We start from the raw sequence: 24636 nt of genomic DNA, 5'->3' as shown, positions 1-24636 counted from the left end.
TTTAAATGGACGAAAACAAACATTGAGACACACCAGGATACACACACCAGGATACAATTTGCTCAACTCTGTTTGTGTTTTTGTCACCAGGACATTTATCTTTGTGTTGATGTTGAAAAGAATGTATTCATAATTTCCTCAGATGACACCTAACACAATAAGCTCCCCCACAACCTGCCTGCCCCTCGCTCTCTCTCTCTCTCTTTCTCTCAGCAGGGTGAGATTAATAAAACACTGCACTTTGCAGCTCTAAAAACAGATCAATGGGCAAAGAAGCGTGGATGTTTATTTGACAGGCAGGCCCTTATTGACTGACATGAATCACCCTAACAACCCAAGCCTACTTCAAACTCCCTTGTACCAACAGAAAATGAAGTTGATTTGTTTGGGAAGTTATAAAACAGTATTGAAGTGTTTTTATTATCTAGCTATGGGTCCTCACTTGTAGGCCACATTACTCCCAAGGCCCACTCCCTTTTATATTCATATTTACAGATCACATACAAGATTGATATTAAGGCACATGAGCGTTCACATAAACAATTCTACACAACGTTATACTTTCAAATGGCTCTACTATATAGTACAGTATGCTGAGAAACGCCTTGGTTTTTTGTAATCTTTCACATACTGTATACTGTAGCTTGTGGCCAGAGCCACAATGAAACACTTACAATTGTAGTGCAGGGTATTGAGTCATAGGATTTCTTCATAGAATTTCCTCAAAGCCTTCCCCTTTTCTCAGTACTGTGTTCTCAGTACTACAGTATGTTGTCTTTGTCAGCAGGCTGACTTGTTTTGTCTCTAATAGTTTTTCCTCAGTGGCATGGCTGCAGACTTGAGTAAAGTCATGTCACCGTGGTAACATTCTTCTCTCCGATGGCTTTACTTTTTGTAGAGCAAAGACCCCCTGGTGACAGTGACTCTGGACGACTTGAGCACCACCTTTGACATAACCCCGACCGGCATCACCCGCCACCTCAGACTGCTCAAACCCGTGGACAGAGAGAAGCAGATGACCTACACCTTCACGGTAGATCTCGATCCAACCTCATCCACACATATTACCAAGTAACCTTTGGAACCCTTTGGAGATGAAATTAGGACTTTTGGATCTCGCAACCAGAGGTCCCAGTGTACACCCGTACGTGATGGTGTGTGCGTGTGCATGTGCGTGTGTGTGTACATGGACTTGTTGCGGTGATAATACACTGTAGTAATGATATGCAGATATTGCCTTTGAAGGGTTTCATCAATAGCATGTTTATTATGCCTCTGTTGAGGCTTTGATCGTTGCCCTACTGTCATTAGAAAGATCTGTACTTTTGAAAGGCAGCATGTCATTGAAGTTAAAACTGCCCTCATGTGTCTGATGATGTGTTTCACTCCATTGCCCTCCCCAAGAATCAACGTCCCTCAAAGGAATCTCCCTCCAGTGTAGCCCTTGCAGTCAATGATCAGAAGCGTCCCGTTTGGCATCATGGGTGGAATATTATTAATATTTTTTTTATAATAATTACAAAATATATATGAACAATGAAAAAAAGGTGTTTCTCTGTCAAACAGCTCTGTTATTTTTCAGTCTTCTGTGATGTATATAAAGTGTAATATTAGGATGCAAACTCAAAATTGAATACATTTCAACTCTATATCTGACATGGTACAGATGTGTGAGGTGTATTTGTTTAAGACCACCAAGAATTACTCTGTGTGGCCCTGATTTAACCTCCCACTTTAGCCTCCCACTTGGTGTTTCCTTTATTTTGGCAGTTACCTGTACATCTGATGTCATTATCAGACCTGGGTTCAAATAGTATTTTCTTTAAAGTACTTAAGTTGCACTTGATTGAGTTTAACTACCAGAGTAAATAGTAGCAAATAAAAACGTTTTTTTTACTGCTCTCTTTTATCCTGTGTATAGATGATGGCATCAGATGGGATACAGGAGAGCACCCGGGTGACCATCAACATCCTGGTGATTGATGCCAACGACAACACGCCCACCTTTGGCGAAGTCTCTGACACCGTCGAGGTGTTCACTGACATGCAGCCAGGAAAAACAGTACTGCAGGTAATTAGCACATCTCTGTCTATCTTCCTGTCTCTCGTTCTCTTTGTCATTCTCTCCTTTCTTTCTTTCTGTCTCCCTTATTTTTCTCTCTCTTTTGGTGTCTCTCTCTCTCCCTTCCCTCTCTCTCTTCCTCTCTCTGTATCTCTCATTATCTCTCCCTCCTCTTTCTCTCTCGGGCCCAGTTTCCGGAGAGCTAACGTTAAACTAATATAGAGCTAACGTTAAACTAAAGCCTGGCTAAGGGTGCTGTGAGTTGTAAATGGTGGGGTGTCCAAATTAATTAGCTGGAAGGGAAGGGTGGCTGTTTAATTTTTGATCTAACACTGCATGGTTCTAAGGTCTATATCTAATCTGTGTACAGATTCCATTCGGAAAGTATTCTGACCCCTTCCACATTTTGTTACGTTACAGCCTTATTCTAAAATGGATATAAAACAAAAGTTCTCAGAAATCTACACACAACACCCCGTAATGAATGAGTGAAAAAAGGATTTTATACATTTTTGCAAATGTATAAAAAATAAAATTAAAATAAAATAAAAACTGAAATACCTTGAAATACCTAATTTCCAAAGGCACTGTATTTAAATACATTTACATTTGTATCAACAAGCCCACACGAGCAGACTGAGCATTTCATTGACAAAAGGAAGCTCAGGAAAATAAATTATAAAAAATATATTCATATTTATTTTCATGAAATAAACACAGTAAAATATTGAATGGGGGCTTTAATAGATTAATCATTCTCACTAATACATTCATAAAGGTCACGACATTTGCATCAATATTTTAGGAGGGAGAAGTTGTTTACTGTAGCAGTTACAAAAGGTCAGTTGTTTCTGTAAACATTACACACAGCTTACAAGAGCACCGTCTGGTAAATGTCTCTCAAATCATATGACTGCCCATTACACAAAACGCAGGTCATGATTTGAAAAGGTAATATAATTTTACTGAAATAGATGTCTGTGTTTCCTCCACCATTAAAAAGACAGGTGGGACCCTCTCACAAATCATTATTGTTCCCCTACCTAGAAGCATGTTCAACTCAGTTCAGTAAATTTGAATAGTTGGTGGCTTTGAATGTTTTAGGGCCTTCCACACCCTGCCGAAATGCACTGAAACACTGAATTCTTCCTCTTTCAAAGACTCAATCTCTCTCTCTCTCTCTCTCTCTCTCTCTCTCTCTCTCTCTCTCTCTCTCTCTCTCTCTCTCTCTCTCTCTCTCTCTCTCTCTCTCTCTCTCTCTCTCTCTCTCTCTCTCTCTCAGCTAAAAGCATTGGATGCTGATGATGGGTTAAATGGTCTGGTGACCTATGAGATACTTGCCGGAGCACAAGGGGATTTCATCATCAATAACCGCACTGGACAAATCACCATAGCACCCAGGACAGCTCTTAGCATGGGTCATTCTTATGCCCTCACAGTGAAGGCTGCCGACAATGCACCAGATATCCAGAGAAGGTACAGTAATTTAATCCATTCATCTTTTCATCTATTTGTTCATTCAGCCTTTAATTTTCTCAATCACACCTTTAATTTATGAATGTGTTTATTAAAAGGACTGTATCCCTTGGATATCCTCATTAATATCCATGCATGTTTTAGGTTATGTTGGAGGTAAAATCTTGATTATGACCTCAGTTTCTTACTCAGTTTTTCATTTTTCATACTTATTCAGTTAAAGTTGCAATATGTAGCTTTTTGGGGGATCCAAACAAATTCACATATAAATCTAATTTATAGATCTGTCATTCTCATTAACCTCTTGCCTCTACTTGGGACGCTTGCATCCCAACTAGAGCTCTGGAAATGCAAATGCGCTACGCTAAATGCTAATAGTATTAGTTCAAACTCAAAAGTTCATTAAAATACACATGCAGGGTATCAAATTAAAGCTACACTCGTTGTGAATCCAGGCAACAAGTCAGATTTTTAAAATGCTTTTCGGCGACAGCATGAGAAGCTATTATCTGATAGCATGCACCAATACACTACAACAGAAAAGCACAGCAGGGGACGTAAACAAAATAATTAGCATTTCGGCGTTACACAAACCGCACAATAAAATAGAAAACAGTCATTACCTTTCACCATCTTCTTTGTTGGCACTCCTAGATGTCCCATAAGCACTATTGGGTCTTTATTTCGATTAAATCGGGCCATATAAAGCCAAGATATCGTTATATGTAGACTGTGATAAACGAAAAAAACAGCGATTTCACAACGTAACGTCATTTTTTTAAATTCAAAAAGTAGACGATAAACTTTCACAAAACACTTCGAAATACGTTTGTAATGCTACTTTAGGTATTAGTAAACGTTAATAAGCGATAAAAATCATCCGTAGGCGATGTATATATCATTAGCTGTCGTCTTGGAAAAAATTTCAGGAGAGAGCTCTTCCGGAATGATCTGGGCGGAGACCGGAGGTAAGTGGTGCCCCTCTTTCGGTTCAACCAAGAATCAAAGATGATTCAATTCACAAGACTCTAGACAACATGGGGATGCTGTGGGAGTTGAATGCTCGGTCTTATCTAATTCGGCTCACTGTTAACATATGCTGGAAGTGGCGCAAGGATATTTATTTCCATTTTCTGTGATCAGGTTTTCCTGCGCTTTCCGATGTAACGCACGTTATGTAATAGCCACAGTCGTGATTTAACCAGTTTTAAAAACGTCCGAGGGTTTCCTATCCACACATTCTAACCATATGAACGTACTATATTCCTGGCATGAGTAGCAGGGCGCTGAAATGTTGCGCGATTTTTAACAAAATGTTCAAAAAAGTAGAGGGTAGGAGCAACAGGTTAAACAAGTTTTTTTTTCAATTTCACTTCACCAATTTAAACTATTTTGTGTATGTCCATCTAAATTAAAATCAATTTAAATGACAGGTTGTAATGCAACAAAATAGGAAAAACCTCAAGAGGGATGAATACTTTTGCAAAGCACAAAGCAACTATTGTTAATAATGGTGTGAGTGGTTTGATGTAGTTCCTCTAATAGTTGCTTCATATTCCTCTTGGCAAGAAGCAAGTGAGCAGCAAATTATAGTCTGTATTAGGGCATAACCATTTTTGTGAGGTGTATGCATAGCCATGTTTGTGAGGTGTATACTTAAGGCTACTAATAATTACTCTGTGTGCCGCTGATTTAGCCCACTGCAGTAAAAGGTTAAAGAACTTATGAAAAACATTGTTTTTTTCTCCACCTAATCATTGCAAGGGTTGTTAAATGACAGAAGTGTATTTGTTTGAAATCTATCACCTGATAGATATAGTTTTATTAACCCTTTCATGCGTGAGTTCCAAATATCTCTAACGGTCGCCCCAGCGTGAGTTTTTTTATGCACGTGATGTTAGAATGTTCTCTCCATTCCAGAATGTGATTGATACGTAACAGTACATTTTATCCGCGCTGCCCTCAAACTAAAGCACGCAGCCTGTTTATATTTATAAGTTGTTTTAACTTCAATTTAAAATGATTTTCAAACAAGTTTTTATTTTCTAAAAACAGTTTGAATTTAGGTGTGTTCCGCCTCCTCATTCATTCACATAAAAATAGTCATTTTTACTTTTGCGGATAATTACATTTTTGGGACATTTCTGACAGGGACAAAATTCCCCAAGCACTTCCCAATTGTTTGTGCAGTTCACGTCTGCAGACATTTGCTCATCTCCCGTCAGAACAGGATCTGCACACGTGTTCACATTTTCTATTCCACATTTCTATTGTAGCGTACTGTATGTATAGAGCATAATATATTTGTGTATATTCTTTATCACCGCGGAAACGTGAGGTAACGTTACTCATTTTATAACCTTTATGATGTTATAGTCAATCGTGCTTATGTAGCCACATTCTTCTATTAGCTCTGTAAAACAATGCTAAATGCGTCAGAGAAGTATTATCTTGTGTTGCATTTTGAAGCTACCATGGCCTTATGACTCTCAAGTGGTGCAGCGGTCAAAGGCACAGCACATCAGTACTAGAGGTGTCACTACAGACTCCCTGGTTCAAATCCAGGCTGCGTTTCCATCAAAGTAAGTGCCTTATTACGTTATAATAGTTATAATAATAGTTTCCGTATGCCGTTTCTGCTGTAGCTGTAGATCATAATATATTCTTTATAACTGCGGACACGTGAGGTAACGTTACACATTTTATAACCTTTATGGTGTTATTGTCAATCATGCTTACCTAGCTACATTATTCTATTAGCTCTGTAAAACAATGCTAGTTGCGTCAGAAAACTATTAGCTTGTGTTGTATTTTGAAGCTACCCTGGCCTTATGACTCCCAAGTGGCGCAGCGGTCTGGCACTACAGACACCCTGGTTCAAATCCAGGCTGTATCACACCTGGCTGTGATTGGGAGTCCCATAGTGCAGCGCACAATTGGCCCAGCGTTGTCCGAGTTTGGCCGGTGTAGGCCATCATTGTAAATAATAATTTGTTCTTACATTACTTGCCTAGTTAAATAAATAAAAAATATGACCATGGTTTGTTTATTTGGTCTATTCAGCATAGCTCTGTTCTGCCCTGCCTTGCCCCCTTGTGGAGCTCAAAAGTTAGTTTCTTACTGTTATAACTCAAATCTGTGATTTTGTCAATGCAATAAACTATTTTTTTTATAGCAGTGTTTATTATGTTACTTCTTTGTAGTATTGTTTTATTGCTATATCCTTATATTGTATTCTAATGAATAATTCCTCTTTATTCTGTACTTTCAGAAACATTATTTGCCAATATCATAACTGAAGCTGGACATCTTTGGAGCATAAGAATGAGGACAGCTTTTGTATGCTAACGTACACTCCTTAACAGTTGTACTGGATGAAAACACAGCAAGAAAACGCATGCCAATATGTAATATTCATCTATTTTATTGCAGTACTGGTAGTTATTTCAACAACTTGTTTTACTAGAGGACAAAAAACTGAATATGCGTAACCCATATTTAATATCCATGCAGTGACTGAACAACAACTGCATTTCCACCCCATCTCTAAGGCATAGTATCATGGCTGGTCACCTGTCAAGTCACATGTCAGGTCAGTCAGTCACCTATTGCTGCAGATGTGCTCAATAATGCTTGAGTATGTGATACTCCTCAAAGCATGGTGAAATACATAGAGGTGTATCACAAGCTAGACACATGTATTTTGTCATCTTCCTCTGCTTACTTCTCCTGGCGCCAGACAGGCAGACTTTGCAATGCCTCCGTGTGCGACTACCTTGAGAAGCAGTTTGAGGGACTTTGCAGGGAAAATGTCGTGCAGTGAGGCGTAGGGGATTGTCTACAGCAGGACGACCCCCAGTGGATGGGCGCCGAGGGGTGTGGTGCTCCTCCAGCAGCTCTCTCATGAGGTTCTCTCTGTATTTTTGGTAGGTAATTACTTTACCTATGAGGGAGTGGGGAGGATGAGGAAAGTTAGAGGATGATGAGGCAGTGGGGAGGTGGGTGAGATATTGTCACTATAATTGCATAATGGATTTGTATGTGAACTGTACATCCAATTACAAAAATACCTTGTTCAGTAATCATCTCACCTGTTAGTTGGCGGTGAACTATGCTGCCGTTGAGGACAGCAGTGTCGATCAGATGGAAAAATATCTTCTTATACCACTTGTTCGTTTTCCGTGTGCATTCCACAAAGCTGTTTATCATGTCTGCCTTATCCACGGCCCCCATTTTGAGGTTATAATCAAGCACACAATCTGGTTTGATCTTTCTCTCTCCGGTCAGGTGGTCCACCTTCCCTGTGGCCGACATGGTTGCTGTATGGACAGTGGAGAGGACATGGACGTCTCGCTTGTCATGCCACTTTACTGCCAGCTGTTGACCGTTCTCTTGGAACTCCACCTCCCTCTCTGCATCTTCCTGCATCCGAATGCCGGCATCCCCTTCCTGTTCGACCTGACTGTGCCACATGCCCCTGTGCTGTTGGAGAGCAGATGCTGGAAGAGTGTGGGACTGCTGTACCAATTGTCCACGTACAAAGTGTGTCCCTTGCCGAGATGAGGAGCCAGCATGGTCATCACCACGGACCCTGACACCCCAAGCCCATCATAATGTTTGATGTCAGTGGTGGACCCTGTGTAAACTATAATATCCTGGACAAATCCTGTCTTCACGTCGCACATGACAAAGAACTTGACTCCAAACCTGTGCCTTTTGGAGGGAATATATTGACGGAACGCCAGCCTACCTTTCCATAACATCAGGGACTCATCAATGCATAGGTCCTTGTATGGCACAAAGACCGACCAAATGCTGATGTCAGGCTGATAAGAACATTTCTTATTTTGTATAACGGGTCACTTAGGATGGCAGTAGCATTGTTGACAAAATGCAGGCATCGCAGAAGAACTAGGAAGCGATCTTGGGAAAAGAGGGAGGCAAAGAAGGGAGTTGCAAACATAGGATCTGTGCTCCAGTATTCTCTTAGGGAGTTCTTCTTTACTATTCCCATGAGAAGGACTGTCACCAGGAAGGTATACATTTCACTAATTGTGGTTGTCACCCATTTAGCGAGTTTCCCCCTCACTCCTGGCTCTCTCTTCTCCTGTAGCTCTAAGGCATAGCGATTGGTCTCCTCAACTATCTCTCCCACCAGCTCCTCTGTGAGAAACAACTTGAAGCACTCTGCCTCAGTTGGAAATGGCAAGGGGCGTTGCACTCCAGACTGGGACTCGTCAAAGCAGACAGCAGGGCCAGGTGGGGTGAAATGACTGGTGGCCTTCCAGCTACCACAGAACTCCTGTACTTCATCCACTGTCGGCCTGCCTCCATCACCACCAGCATCTTCAAAGGGACCTGGTACTTCCTCAGTTGACAAGGGAAATTTAGATTCAGGGTTCTCAATGGCTACAAGGTTGAGGGGCAGCTCCTCACTGTCACTGTCAGAATCTGATTCCTGACTTTCATACTCAGACTCATTGTCAGAATTTAAAAAATCTCCAGAATTTCCACATTTGTGAGTTGTCTCCTTTTGAAAGACATTGTTAAATGCTACAGTTTAGCTCACTAGCTACATACATAAACAACAACACTGAATGGCGCAGAGTGGGAGGTTACGTGGTTGACTGCCGGCACGCGCCACTTGTATCAATAAATCACTATCAGAAAATGTTTTGTGTGGTAATTATTTGTGTATTTACGATTTTATTCACGTGTTTTCAATTCTAGGTGACAACTCATGCATTCCGATTCTTGCACAGATTGTAATGGGCACATATTGTGTGTAAAATACTTTTTGAAGGTTGTACTGATTATGATGAGCTAAGCTAATTCCAGCTGTGTAGCCATGTTTGTTGACATACAATGCATTCTGGGATTCACGTCTGTTTGACCAAAGATGTTACAACAAAATGAGGTGAGTAAGAGTTCACAAATTTTTGAGGACTTCCGGATTGTTAATGGTGGGATGTGAACGACGGTAGATGACACACCCCTTCAACATGCATACTACAAACAGACCAAACTCATCTCGTCTTCTCTTATTATCTTCGGTTTCTGTGAGGAAAAAATGCATGGCTGCACGCTGAAACTAATCGTCGGATTACTTTCGATTTCTATGAAGTGTTTTACCTAGTTATTTCGATCAATGGTGAGCTCACCCGTGATGTGATTAATTATATATAGTAATTGCTATTAGCTCATTCATATTGTAGTTTACGTCAGCCGAGAGTTAGAAAATATGACTGCTTGTGTTGGGTCAATCTTTCGTCAGCGCTAGGACAAATGTAGCCTACATTTTTCCGGTTAGGATGATTGTTTTATGCTATATTTACTTCTGTGAATATCTGAACAATGCATCCAAAAATAAACTGCTGACATTCTGGACATAACTTTGTAAGGACTGTGTTTGTGTAAATAGTTTCTGAAAAAAGTGTGGCCAGCTCAAACGCTGATTGTTGCGTCATTCCGAAACTGCCGTTCTAAAGGAACATTCTAAACGAGTGTTCTAAACACACGGGTGTGATCGTACGCTTCAGGGACCACTGTAGAACGATCACACCCGTGTGATGGTACGTGTGAAAGGGTTAATCAGTGTATTAATATGAGATCTGTATGTAAAATATTTAGATTTTAGTCATTTAACAGGTGTTCTTACCCAGAGAGACTTACATTTAGTCCATTCATCTTAAGATCGCAAGTTGTGACAACCACATATCACAGTCAAATATACAGGACACAAACATTCCATTCCAGCTAAACAATCGATATATTGCGTTTTGCAACAAAACTCGTTTTTTAAACCACATCTAAAAACAGTAATAATTTACACACATATGAAGGTACCATAAGCAATAATTTCTGTTGAAAAAACACAAATGTGATACATTGGTGGATATAATGTTTTGGAACGAAACTCTTCACATGCAGACTGCCATTTGACTTATCCACCTATCTTCTTTGAGCCTCTTTAAGCATGTTGTCCTTGTGGGAAGCCAGGAGACTCATGACAACTTCCAACACCCTGATGAACCACCACTGTACTATTACTGTATGTGAATGCAACTGTGCAAAGAATGTTGTATTGTTTGCATATCTATTGTATATTGTAAATATAACCTTTCCTTCCCCTCTCATATTGTTCTCAAACCATACAGGAGTTCTATCACCACTGTGTACATCAAGGTGCTGCCCCCCAACAATCAGAGCCCCCCACGCTTCCCCCTCTTCACCTATGACCTAGAGGTCAGCGAGGCCATGAGGATAGGAGCTATCCTGCTCAACCTACAGGTGAGAGACACACAACTAGGGCTGTGGCGGTCACAAAATTGTGTCAGAATAGCATACTCCATCCAGACCTTGCCTCGTAACTAGTGACGCACCGAGAACGTATTTAATTTACATATCAGACTAGGTGACCACACGCTGCAGCCAAGGTTCGAGTTAGTCACAACCCCTACACGCAACACGAGGTTGAAGTAGACAAAGGAACCTTTTAACACTCTATGCTACAGATGAGTAGCTGTGTCTAAGAGGGTGATTTCAAGCAGGACCACCCGGTTACCACTCTCCAAGGACTTGTGTGTCTACATAGGTTTCATTCCTATGCTGGAGCCCTAAGCTACACGGCTGACCGTACTCAGAAGACCCCCTTTCAGAACAAGGGTGAGGAAACAGACTAACAAGACTAACAACACTAAGAGAAAGGACACTGACATTGTGTGGACCAGAGTTATACACCCGGTAACTAAAGAAACCAAAGAAGTGCCATCAGAGGAGAAGGCGAACCCAGTCCTCAAAGAGACACCCCATCATAGACCTTCGACAAGTAATTAAATCATTATATTCTGACCCATAAGAATGGCAGTCCGGGGCAAGGTGTTAAGGCTAAACTAATTATAGTTTACAAATGTATCCAAGTGTGCTTTTCTCTCGTGCACTATGTCTTTCTCTACTTTTTAAATCCTCATTTTGTGTAACACGTGTCATATTGTGTTGGCCCGCTAGGGACCTGTTTCATTGTACTAACTTCTAATCAATAGCTTAGACTGTGTATTTGTGTATGTGTATCTTATATTATCATTTTAGCTTGTTCGTAAATAAATAATCAACTCAAGTGGTGAGGTACGGACTCATTCAGTGGGACTCGGATTTGTGCAGATTCCCGGATTATGCGACATTCAGGATGAGACTGTAGAGGAAATGGATTAATTAGGAACTGTTGTAAAATAAATATTCTGATATTCTTTGAGGTAAATTGGGAAATGGAAACTCAATAAAAACACATTTTCCCATGGTGCACCAGGTTGCTGAGTTAATAATTACCTGATTAATTGAATCATGTAATTATAAACAGTTAATCATTTGATGAAAAGCAGTCGTCACATTAATCAATACAACGTCATGAGCTCTGCTTAGTCTTTTTGCGCAGGCTTGTATATACTCCAATAGTCTCTCATTCGCAATTTGACAAGCACTTGATAATGCCTCAAATTTCACAACGACATCCCCATTGTGGCCTTAATGCACCATGAAACAAATCCATACCTTTTGATTCCTGAAGTGCTGTGTTGTGCTCTTCTCCCTGAGTGTGCTGTACAATCCGAAGCGACTTTACCTCACATGGCTCTCCGTCAGGTGATCGATCGGGTCTTTCTGACAGGCTACAAGTGAAAACAGATACATCGGGGACGCAACTGCGTGTGTCCTTATCCAATTCCGAGGTGCATATTGAAGATATTGGAAGAACTGTCCACATTTACTTTTTGTCAGCTAACAAGATGAGTAGGCCTAACAAACAGCAAAAGCATTAGCCTATGTCAATCTACTATCCCCCATAATACAAAATTCAACCTATTCTATTCTGTGCGAGAAATAAATATTCCAAACATAGTCTGGGACAGTTGTGGGATGCAATAGATCCCAAATTAATACAACCACTAGCATAAAAAAAATAAAAAAATAATGCAATGTGGCTGACTCAACAGATCAGAACATATAACTTACATATTTGATAAACTATTAGGCTATTTATTCACAGTATAAGCGCAGCGATGCACACATGATAGTAGGCTATAACGGTGAATGTTCCATTAGCGGGAAAACACCATGATCAAAAGTGACGACAAATGCAGTTATGCATGTATTGCTTTCATTATAAAGGTGCATTTTCATGGTGGAAATTACCTTCCTCAAACTTGAAACTGTTCTTGATTTAAAACTTGTTATGGAGCATGCGAATTTTCGCAGTCTTTAAAAAAAAATCGCGCAACAGTACGTTCATTTGGTTAGTGTGTGTGGCTAGGAAACAGTCAGACCTTTCCAAAACTGTTTAAATCACGCCTGTGCAATTTACAGAACGTGCGTTTCCGTCGAATAGTGCATGAAAATCTGTTCACTGAAAATGTAAAAATATATTATTCCGCGCCTGCAGGCAATTGTTTACAGAGAACAGAATTAAATAGCGCCGAGTTCTCATTGGCTACAGCTTCCCCATGCTGTCTAGAGTTACGTCATTAGTTTCGCAATTGATTCTTGGTCTAACCCAAACAAGGGAACTACTTTCCTACTGGCACCGCCCAGATTTTGGGGAGACCATTTCCAAACATATTTTTCTCCACGGACAAGCTAACGATTTCACACCGCCTCCTGAGGTATTTTATCGCTTATTAACGTGTACTAATACCTAAAGTTGCATTACAAAAGTATTTCGAAGTGTTTTGTGAAAGTTTATCGTCGACTTTTGGCATTTTAAAAAATGACGTTACGTTATGAAATACTAATTTTTTCCTCCAATTCCAAGGTATTCCTAGCTCGATATCTAGGCTATATATGGACCGATTTAATCGAAAAAAGACCCTAAATGATGTTTATGGGACATCTAGGAGTGCCAAGAATGAAGCTCGTCAAAGGTAAGGAATGTTTTATATTTTATTTCAGCCTTTTCGTTTGCGAGCGCTAACGAAAAATCTGTCGTTTTTGTGACGTTGCAGTATGTGAGGCTGCATGGTACAGATAATAGCGTCTCATGCTTTCCCCGAAAAGCATTTTACAAATCTGACTTGGTGGATAGATTCACAACGAGTGTAGCTTTAATTTGGTATATTGGATGTCAATTTTTATGAAATTTAGATTTTTATCATAAACTATGCGTGGTGCACTTGAAATTTCAGAAAATTCGATTCCCACTGGGGAAGCGCTTCCATAACAAGTTTTAATAATGTCTTTACATATACTAAATTATATATGTGTGACATTTGTTTTGAGTTAGAATGGACGATTATCATGCACCTGTATCGAAAAAGGGTCAGCGGGAGAAAATACATGTCATCTATGCACTTAAATCGCGAATGGGGGACGCTTTTCCCAGTTGTTTATTTTCATGCCAGCCAGGTAGGCTATACTACTGTTGTAACTATAAGCAATGTGCTTACTAGTAGGAAAGTTGCGAAATAAATATAGTAGGACTAGCCTATAGAAAGCTGATGGGCTCGTCTTTTATTAGCGGTCATCACTCTGTTTTCTCCCACAATTGCATAGCCTATAGAAATGCTCATGGGCTCTCTTGAAGGGCTTGATTAGATTTTAGAATACATTTGCATTGATGTCAGAGTGATTATAGGGACAATAGAGTGCTAAGTACCAGGCAGTTAGCAAGTTTGGTAAGCTACTAATGACCAGCAGCAGCATCAGAACTTGGATAAACCTAATTACCATCACTTAAGCTCTTGAAGCTAGGGGGCACTATTTTTTATGTTTGGAAAAATAATGTTTCCAATGTAAACGGCCTATTTCTCAGGACCAGGTGATAGAATATGCATATCATTGACAGATTAGGATAGAAAACACTCTAAAGTTTCCAAAACTGTCAAAATATTGTCTGTGAGTATAACAGAACTGATATTGCAAGCGGAACCCTGATGGAAAATCCAATCAGGAAGTGCCTCTTATTTTGAAACCCTTCTGTTCTTATGCATGCCTATCCTCCATTTAAAGGGATATCAACCAGATTTTTCTATGGATTCCCTAACGTCTTTAGACATAGTTTCAGGCTTTTATTTAGAAAAATTAGCGTGAAATATCACATTGCGTAAGTGGATCGTTGGAGGATCTCAGAGTGAGTTTTGCGCTACAGAGTAAAGCGGCCATTGTTCCACCCGGTGTTATTGAAAAACCTACAGACGCGGTTGATATATTATCTAATATATATTTTAAAAACAACCTGAGGAATGATTATAAAAAACGTTTGACAGGTTTCTGTGGACATTATAGAGACTATTTGGAATTTCCGTCTGCGTTGTCGTGACCGCTCTTTCCTGTGGATTTCTGAACATAACGTGGCAAACAAACGGAGGTATTTTGGGTATAAAAATAATCTTTATGTAACAAAAGGAACATTTGTTGTGTAACTGGGAGTCTCGTGAGTGAAAACATCCGAAGATCATCAAAGGTAAACGGGTAATTTGATTGCTTTTCTGATTTTCGTGACCAAGCTTCCTGATATTAAGTGTACATAGTGCTATGCTAGGCTATCAATAAACTTACACAAATGCTTGGATTGCTTTCGCCGTAAAGCATAATTTCAAAATCTGAGACGACAGGTGGTTTAACAGAAGGCTAAACTGTGTTTTGCAATATTGCACTTGTGATTTCATGAATATGAATATATTTTTATAATATTATTTGTCTGTGGCGCTATGTTATTCAGCGGTTGCTGACTAAAATGATCCCGCGACAGGGATGGGTAGCGTCAAGAAGTTAACAGTCATGTGGAATTTGACTGGTTTCATGACTTGTGACGGTAATACGTTCACCACAACAGCCCTACACACAACAGGGGTCAAAGGTCACACAACTAGATCGCTGGAGGTCAGGAGAGGGCAGTGTGATTACTCAAGCAAAGATGATGGAAGTGTTTGGGTCATGAGTTTAGCAAACAACAATTACTAAACCAGCCTGTATGGATTATCAGATTTGATTTAATAGATTAATTGATTTCTATCCTTTGTTCTTGTTGTTTTTCATAGGCCACAGACAGAGAAAATGACTCAATCACGTACCAGATTTTGAGTGGGGATATTCAGCAAGTCTTCAACCTCTCTAAAACGTAAGATGGATGGATGATAATGAGAATTATGAAAGTGGTTAGTATGAGTAACGACTGTGCACATTTTGTTAACCTCTCTTGGGTAGGGGGCAGTATTTTGAAGTTTGGATGACAAACGTGCCCAAAGTAAATTGCCTGTTACTCAGGCCCAGAAATTAAGATATGCATATGCATGGAACTATTAGATAGAAAACACTCTGAAGTTTCTAAAACTGTTACAATAATGTCTGTGGTTATAACATAACTGATTTGGCAGGCGAAAACCCAAGGAAAATCTATCCAGGAAGTGAAAGCCTATTGATTATGTTGTGGGTTAGGGCCCAACATTCCGCTGAAAAGTCAGCGCGGGAAATTCAAAAATATTTTTTAAAGATATGATAACTTTCACACATTAACAAGTACAATACAGCTAATGAAAGATAAAATCTTGTTAACCTATCTAGGGTAGTGGGGAGCATTCGGAATTTTGGATGAAAAGCATGCCCAAATTAAACGGCCTGCTACTCGGGCCCAGAAGATATGAAATGCATATAACACATAACTGGTAGATTTGGATAGAAAACACTCTTGCGACTCTAGGGGCAGTATTTTCATTTTTGGATAAAAAACGTTCCCGTTTTAAACAAGATATTTTGTCTCGAAAAGATGCTCAACTATGCATATAATTGACAGCTTTGGATAGAAAAGACTCTGACATTTCCAAAACTGCAAAGATATTGTCTGTGAGTGCAACAGAACTGATGTTACAGGCGAAACCCAGATAAAAATCCAATCAGGAAGTGCTGCATTTTTTGAAACCGCCTCATGCCAATGACTCCTTATATGGCTGTGAATGAGCTACGGATGAGCTTACGTTTTCTACATATTCCCCAAGGTGTCTAGAGCATTGTGATTTGTCTTTTTACACATTTATGTTGAAGAATAGCCGTAAGGGACCACATTTAGCAAGTGGTCACATGATGGCTCCCGCAGAAAATATTGCGTAAAGTACACAAGTAGCGATTTTTCCAATCGCTTCTTATGAGAAACCAATTGTCCCGACGGATATATTATCAAATAGATATGTGAAAAACACCTTGAGGATTGATTCTAAACAACGTTTGCCATGTTTCTGTTGATATTATGGAGCTAATTTGGAAAAAAGTTTGGCGTTGTAGGGACGGCATTTCTCAGCCAAACGTGAAGAACAAACGGAGCTATTTCGCCTACAAAAATAATATTTTTGGAAAAAAGGAACATTTGCTATCTAACTTTGCCCGAGATGGCATAGCAGTTCAGACGTCTTTTGTCCTCATCTTGTCGTGTCGTGTATATATATATATATTTACAACTTTTTTCACATACATTTTATTTTTATTTTCCATCAACTCATCTTCAATACACTCTCCTGCAACCTGCCTCACCAATTGATATGTATAAATACGTATTATTTACCTCAAATCTGCAATCCTCCAAGAAGCTAGCCAGAAGCTAGCCAGAAACTCCAAGAAGCTAGCCAGAAGCTAGCCAGGAGCTAATCAGAAGCTAGTTAGCTTCTTTACTGGCAACTCGTTAGTATTCAGCTAACCACGGTTTGTGGTCATCAGCTATCCTTTAACTCGAAAATCTATCGCCAGTTTTGTACGGCGCAGCGCGGCTCGGAACGGAACATACCGGACCGATTTTTCTCTCCATGTCCCTGGATTTCAACTGCTCTCTGGACATTCACTCCCGGATCTCACAGCTAGCTGGCTGCTATCCGTGTGTCTATCTGCTTTCGTCGATTCCGGAGCAAACATCAATTACTCGGAGCTAGCCAGCTCCGTCAATCACTCCTGAGCTCCGTCAATCACTCCTGGGCTGCAGTCACCTATCCGGACCCGTTTTACTGCCTACGCGGAGCCCCACCGGGCCTTCACAACTGGACTGCCGACGTTATCTACCCGAAGGAGATCCGGCTGGCTCCTCCGTCGCGACGTTACCTGAATGCCCATCTGCGGCCTGCTAACCGTTAGCTGTCTTACCGGCTGCTCTCAGAATAGACAATCGGACAATTTATTTATTTTTATTATTATTATGTTTCTTCTTGGGCCTCTATAACTATATCTATTGTTTTTATTTTTTGTTGTTGTGTGATTTGGACTAATCCCCTCTACTACACGGAACTCCACTAATCTACTGACGGAACGCAAGAGGTGGCTAACAACAGACCTCCATCCTATGCTAGCTTGCTACCGATGTCCTGGCTAGCTGTCTAAATCGCCGTGACCCCCAAACCAACCTCTCCACTCCCTGGACCCTTTTGATCACTCGACTAAGGATGCCTCTCCTTAATGTCAATATGTCTTGTCCATTGCTGTTCTGGTTAGTGTTTATTGGCTTATTTCACTGTAGAGCCTCTAGTCCTGCTCACTATACCTTATCCAACTTATTAGTTCCACCACCCACACATGCAATGACATCTCCTGGTTTCAATGATGTTTCTAGAGACAATATATCTCTCTTCATCACTCAATACCTAGGTTTACCTCCACTGTATTCACATCCTACCATACCTTTGTCTGTACATTATACCTTGATGCTATTTTATCGCCCCCAGAAACCTCCTTTTACTCTCTGTTCCAGACGTTCTAGACGACCAATTCTTATTGCTTTTAGCCGTACCCTTATTATTCTCCTCCTATGTTCCTCTGGCGATGTAGAGGTGAATCCAGGCCCTGCAGTGCCTAGCTCCACTCCTATTCCCCAGGCGCTCTCTTTTGATGACTTCTGTAACCGTAATAGCCTTGGTTTCATGCATGTTAACATTAGAAGCCTCCTCCCTAAGTTTGTTCTTTTCACTGCTTTAGCACACTCTGCCAACCCGGATGTTCTAGCTGTGTCTGAATCCTGGCTTAGGAAGACCACCAAAAATTCAGAAATTTTAATTCCAAACTACAACATTTTCAGACAAGATAGAACTGCCAAAGGGGGCGGTGTTTCAATCTACTGCAAAGATAGCCTGCAGAGTTCTGTCCTACTATCCAGGTCTGTACCCAAACAATTTGAACTTCTACTTTTAAAAATCCACCTCTCTAAAAACAAGTCTCTCACCGTTGCCGCCTGCTATAGACCACCCTCTGCCCCCAGCTGTGCTCTGGACACCATATGTGAACTGATTGCCCCCATCTATCTTCAGAGCTCGTGCTGCTAGGCGACCTAAACTGGAACATGCTTAACACCCCAGCCATCCTACAATCTAAACTTGATGCCCTCAATCTCACACAAATTATCAATGAACCTACCAGGTACCCCCAAAGCCTTAAACACGGGCACCCTCATAGATATCATCCTAACCAACTTCCCCTCTAAATACACCTCTGCTGTCTTCAACCAAGATCTCAGCGATCACTGCCTCATTGCCTGCATCCGTAATGGGTCAGCGGTCAAACGACCTCCACTCATCACTGTAAAACGCTCCCTGAAACACTTCAGCGAGCAGGCCTTTCTAATCGACCTGGCCGGGGTGTCCTGGAAGGATATTGATCTCATCCCGTCAGTAGAGGATGCCTGGATATTTTTAAAAATGCCTTCCTAACAATCTTAAATAAACATGCCCCATTCAAGAAAATTAGAACCAGGAACAGATATAGCCCTTGGTTCTCCCCAGACCTGACTGCCCTTAACCAACACAAAAACATCCTATGGCGTTCTGCATTAGCATCGAACAGCCCCCGTGATATGCAGCTGTTCAGGGAAGCTAGAAACCGTTATACACAGGCAGTTAGAAAAGCCAAGGCTAGCTTTTTCAAGCAGAAATTTGCTTCCTGCAACACTAACTCAAAAAAGTTCTGGGACACTGTAAAGTCCATGGAGAATAAGAACACCTCCTCCCAGCTGCCCACTGCACTGAAGATAGGAAACACTGTCACCACTGATAAATCCACCATAATTGAGAATTTCAACAAGCATTTTTCTACGGCTGGCCATGCTTTCCACCTGGCAACTCCTACCCCGGTCAACAGCACTGCACCCCCAATAGCAACTCGCCCAAGCCTTCCCCATTTCTCCTTCTCCCAAATCCATTCAGCTGAAGTTCTGAAAGAGCTGAAAAATCTGGACCCCTACAAATCAGCCGGGCTAGACAATCTGGACCCTTTCTTTCTAAAATTATCTGCCGAAATTGTTGCCACCCCTATTACTAGCCTGTTCAACCTCTCTTTCGTGTCATCTGAGATTCCCAAAGATTGGAAAGCAGCTGCGGTCATCCCCCTCTTCAAAGGGGGACACTCTTGACCCAAACTGTTACAGACCTATATCTATCCTACCATGCCTTTCTAAGGTCTTGAAAGCCAAGTCAACAAACAGATTACCGACCATTTCGAATCTCACCATACCTTCTCTGCTATGCAATCTGGTTTCAGAGCTGGTCATGGGTGCACCTCAGCCACGCTCAAGGTCCTAAACGATATCTTAACCGCCATCGATAAGAAACATTACTGTGCAGCCGTATTCATTGATCTGGCCAAGGCTTTCGACTCTGTCAACCACCACATCCTCATCGGCAGACTCGACAGCCTTGGTTTCTCAAATGATTGCCTCGCCTGGTTCACCAACTACTTCTCTGATAGAGTTCAGTGTGTCAAATCGGAGGGTCTGCTGTCCGGACCTCTGGCAGTCTCTATGGGGGTGCCACAGGGTTCAATTCTTGGACCGACTCTCTTCTCTGTATACATCAATGAGGTCGCTCTTGCTGCTGGTGAGTCTCTGATCCACCTCTACGCAGACGACACCATTCTGTATACTTCCGGCCCTTCTTTGGACACTGTGTTAACAACCCTCCAGGCAAGCTTCAATGCCATACAACTCTCCTTCCGTGGCCTCCAATTGCTCTTAAATACCAGTCTGAACGAGTGGATCCTAACGTGACGCATGAGTTTTTTCAGGCGCATGTGCATTTCTTGTTTACCTTTTATATTGACAACGTTATTGTCTGGTTGAAATATTATAGATCATTTAGGCTAAAAAACAACCTGAGGATTGAATATAAACACATTTGACATGTTTCTATGAACTTTACGGATACAATTTGGAGTTTTTGTCTGATTGTTTTGACTGAGTTTGAGCCTGTGGATTACTGAAGAAAACACGCTAACAAAACGGAGGTTTTGTAATATAAAGAGACTTCATCGAACAAAAGGAACATGTATTGAGTAAATGAATGTCTTCTGATTGCCACCAAGGGATTAATTGTATCTCTATTTCTGAGTTTTGTAACGCTTCTGCTTAGCTGGTTACTGTTTGTAATAATTTGTCGGCTAGGTATGTTCTGGGCTAGGTATGCTTTTGCCTAAAAGCATTTTTATAAATATGACACTGTGGTTGGTTTAACAAGAAGTTCATCTTTAAACCTATGTAAAATATGTTTTGTTTTCTGAATTTTTATAATGAGCATTTCTGTAATTGGATTTGGCGCTCTGCAACCTCACTGGATGTTGGCCAGATGGGACGCTAGCGTCCCACATAACCTAGAGAGGTTAACCTCTTCAACCTATGGGGGCGCTATGTCATTATTGGATAAAAAGACGTGCCCGTTTTAAGCGCAATATTTTGTCACGAAAAGATGCTTGACTTTGCATGGAATTGACAGCCTTGGAAAGACAAAACTCTGACGTCTCCAAAACTGCAAAGATATTATCTGTGAGTGCCCCAGAACTAATGCTACAGGTGAAACCAAGATGAAGTTTCATACAGGAAATGCCCCAGATTCTGAAGGTGCTGTGTTCCAATGTCTCCTTATATGGCTGTGAATGCGCCAGGAATGAGCCTGCGCTTTCTGTCTATTCCCAAGGTGTCTGCAGCATTGTGACGTGTTTGTAGGCATATCATTGGAAGATTGACCATAAGAGACTACATTTACCTGGTGTCCCGCCCGGTGTCCTGTGTGCATAATCTGTAGGTCCATGAGCGTTCCATTTCTTCAGAATAGAAAGTAAACTGCCACGATGGATTTTATCGTCGATAGATATGTGAAAAACACCTTGAGGATTGATTCTAAACATCAGTTTGCCATGTTTCTGTCGATATTATATAGTTAATTTGGAAAAAAGTTCACGTTTTAATGACTTAATATATATAAAAAAAAAATCCTTACCCAAACGTGATGAACAAAACGGAGCGATTAGTCGACACAAATAATATTTTTTGTAAAAACGGAACATTTGCTATCTAACAGAGTCTCCTCATTGAAAACATCTGAAGTTCTTCAAAGGTAAATTATTTTATTTGAATTCTTTTCTGGTTTTTGTGGAAAATGTTGCATGGTGAAAGAGAGGCATAATACTATGCTAGGCTATCAATACTGTTACACAAATGCTTGTTTAGCTATGGTTCAAAAGCATATTTTGAAAATCTGAGATGACAGTGTTGTTAACAAAAGGCTAAGCTTGAGAGCAAATAGATTAATTTCATTTCATTTGCGATTTTCATGAATAGTTAACGTTGTGTTATGCTAATGAGCTTGCGGATAGATTTACACAATCCTGGATACAGGTTTTTTTTCGTAGCTAAACGTGACGCAGAAAACGGAGCGATTTGTCCTAAACAAATAATCTTTCAGGAAAAACTGAACATTTGCTATCTGAGTCTCCTCATTGAAAACATCCGAAGTTCTTCAAAGGTAAATGATTTTATTTGAATGCTTTTCTGGTTTTTGTGAAAATGTTGCCTGCTGAATACTAACGCTAAATGCTACGTTAGCTATCAATACTGTTACACAAATGTTTGTTTTGCAATGGGTGAGAAGCATATTTTGAAAATCTGAGATGACAGTGTTGTTAACAAAAGGCTAAGCTTGAGAGCAAATAGATTAATTTCATTCCATTTGCGATTTTCATGAATAGTTAACGTTGCGTTATGGTAATGAGCTTGAGGCTGTATTTACGATCCCGGATCCGGGATGGCACGACGCCCATCGTGTCCAATTAAAAAAAATGCTTTACAGCGAAAGCACCAGATATGATTATGTTAGGTCATAGCCAAGTCAAAAAAACTGAAATTTTTCCAGCCAAAGATAGGAGTCACAAAAAGCAGAAATATAGATCAAATTAATCCCTACCCTTTGATTATCTTCATCAGATGACACTCATAGGACATCATGTTACACAATACATGTATGTTTTGTTCGATAATGTGCATATTTATATCCAGAAATCTTAGTTTACATTGGCACCTTATGTGCAGTAATGTTTTGATTCCAAAACATCCGGTGATTTTGCAGAAATACTCATAATAAACATTGATAAAAGATCATCTGGATTCCCGATGAAAACTCATTTAACCTCTTAAGTCGACCCTCTACTTTTTCGAACATTCTGTTAAAAATCGCGCAACATTTCAGCGCCCTGCTACTCATGCCAGGAATATAGTATATGCATATGATTAGTATGTGTGGATAGAAAACACTCAGACGTTTATAAAACTGGTTAAATCACGGCTGTGACTATAACAGAACGTGCGTTTCATCGAAAAGTGCAGGAAAATCTGATCACTGAAAATGGAAAAATATATCCATGCGCCACTTCAACCCATTGATAAAGGTGAACCACATTTAATGGGGCCGAGGTTGCAATACCTACAGCTTCCACACGATGTCAACAGTCTTGTCATTTGCCTACGTTTTGTTTCTTGGTCAAACGGACGCAAGGCAGCGCCTTTCTTCCGGTCTCCGACCGGATATTTTGGTTGAGATTTACCCGGACATTATTTCCAGACGTACAGCTATAGAATATACATCGCCTCGTGATCAATTTGATCGCTTATTAACGTTTACTAATACCTAAAGTTGCATTACAAAAGTATTTCGAAGTGTTTTGTGAAAGTTTATCGTCGACTTTTTTAATTAAAAAAAATGACGTTACATTATAAAACGTTATTTTTTTCCTTGATCACACAGTCTTCATAGATCGATATCTAGGCTATATATGGACCGATTTAATCAAAAAAAAGACCCAATAATGATGTTTATGGGACATCTAGGAGTGCCAACAAAGAAGATGGTCAAAAGATGGTCACCAAGAAGTTAATGTAACCGCTGTGTCAGACTTTTTTTAAACGTTACGGAAAAAGCATAATCTGAGAACGCCGCTCAGAACCCAAAAGAGCCAGAGGAATATCTGCCATTTTGGAGTCAAAAAAGTTAGAAACAACACCATAAATATTCACTTACCTTTGATGATCTTCATCAGAAGGCACTCCCAAGAATCCCAGGTCGACGATAAATGACAGATTTGTTCCATAAAGTCCGTAATTTATGTCCAAATAGCCACTTGTTGTTAGCGTGTTCAGCCCAGTAATCCATCTTCATGAGGCGCATGCACTTCATCCAGACAAAAACTTGAACATTTCCGTTACAGTCTTTTAAAAACATGTCAAACGATGTATGGAATCAATCTTTAGGATGTTTTTAACATAAAACATCAATAATGTTCCAATTGGAGAATTCCTTTGTCTTCAGAAAAGCACTGGAATGAGAGGTAACTCTGTTGGGAGCGCGCGTCATGAGACCAAGGCACTCTGCCAGACCACTGGCTCAAAGAGGTCTCATGAGTCCCTCCTTTATAGTAGAATCCTTATTCAAGTTTCTAAAGACAGTTGACATCTAGTGGAAGCTGTAGAAAGTGCAACTTTATCCATATCTCAATGTGTATTCTGTAGGCCAAGCTTTGAAAAACTACAAACTTCAGATGTCCCACTTCCTGGTTGGATTTTTCTCAGGTTTTTCGCCTGCCATATGAGTTATATTATACTCACAGACATCATTCAAACAGTTTTAGAAACTTGTCTATCTTTTCTATGTTTTCTATCTAATACTAATAATGATATGCATATATTAGCATCTGGGACAGAGTAGGAGGCAGTTCACTCTGGGCACGCTATTCATCCAAAAGCGAAAATGCTGTCCCCTATCCCAAGGAAGGTTAACTGAGAAAATGTATTTTCAATTCAAGAGAATAAAACATTTAATTAGGCAACC

General features: G+C 40.3%; 2 protein-coding genes and 1 long non-coding RNA gene across 7 annotated transcripts in view; 2 read left to right on the top strand and 1 right to left on the bottom strand.

The window, feature by feature from the left end:
- The first annotated feature begins 1039 nt into the window (after positions 1-1039).
- LOC115113224 (protocadherin-15-like) overlaps positions 1040-24636 on the top strand; it is a 186219-nt gene continuing 162622 nt past the window's right edge. The window contains exons 1-5 of the mRNA XM_065012551.1: positions 1040-1154; positions 1922-2071; positions 3345-3538; positions 10696-10828; positions 15565-15644. Of these exons, the coding sequence (XP_064868623.1) occupies positions 1095-1154; positions 1922-2071; positions 3345-3538; positions 10696-10828; positions 15565-15644 (617 nt within the window). The 5' untranslated portion in view covers positions 1040-1094. The remainder of the gene's footprint in view (positions 1155-1921; positions 2072-3344; positions 3539-10695; positions 10829-15564; positions 15645-24636) is intronic.
- LOC135565564 (uncharacterized) lies at positions 5327-9211 on the top strand. Of its 5 annotated transcripts, XR_010461686.1 has the most exons (5): positions 5346-6120; positions 6810-6945; positions 7090-7130; positions 7282-7464; positions 7826-9211. It is a non-coding gene; the product is annotated as an uncharacterized LOC135565564 (long non-coding RNA). The 5 variants fall into 5 exon arrangements; XR_010461685.1 differs by having other exon boundaries at positions 5327-5876; positions 6008-6120; positions 6810-7464; XR_010461684.1 differs by having other exon boundaries at positions 5345-6120; positions 7090-7464.
- On the bottom strand, positions 6947-8011 carry LOC135565563 (piggyBac transposable element-derived protein 4-like). The gene is made up of 2 exons (XM_065012796.1): positions 7630-8011; positions 6947-7481 (listed from the first exon to the last, which is right to left on the bottom strand). Exons 1-2 carry the CDS (start codon positions 8009-8011, stop codon positions 7162-7164), a joined length of 702 nt encoding a protein of 233 aa, XP_064868868.1. The 3' UTR covers positions 6947-7161.

Source organism: Oncorhynchus nerka, linkage group LG28, assembly GCF_034236695.1.
Source record: "Oncorhynchus nerka isolate Pitt River linkage group LG28, Oner_Uvic_2.0, whole genome shotgun sequence".
NCBI lineage: Eukaryota > Metazoa > Chordata > Actinopteri > Salmoniformes > Salmonidae > Oncorhynchus > Oncorhynchus nerka.
This window is presented reverse-complemented; position numbering and strand designations above follow the sequence as displayed.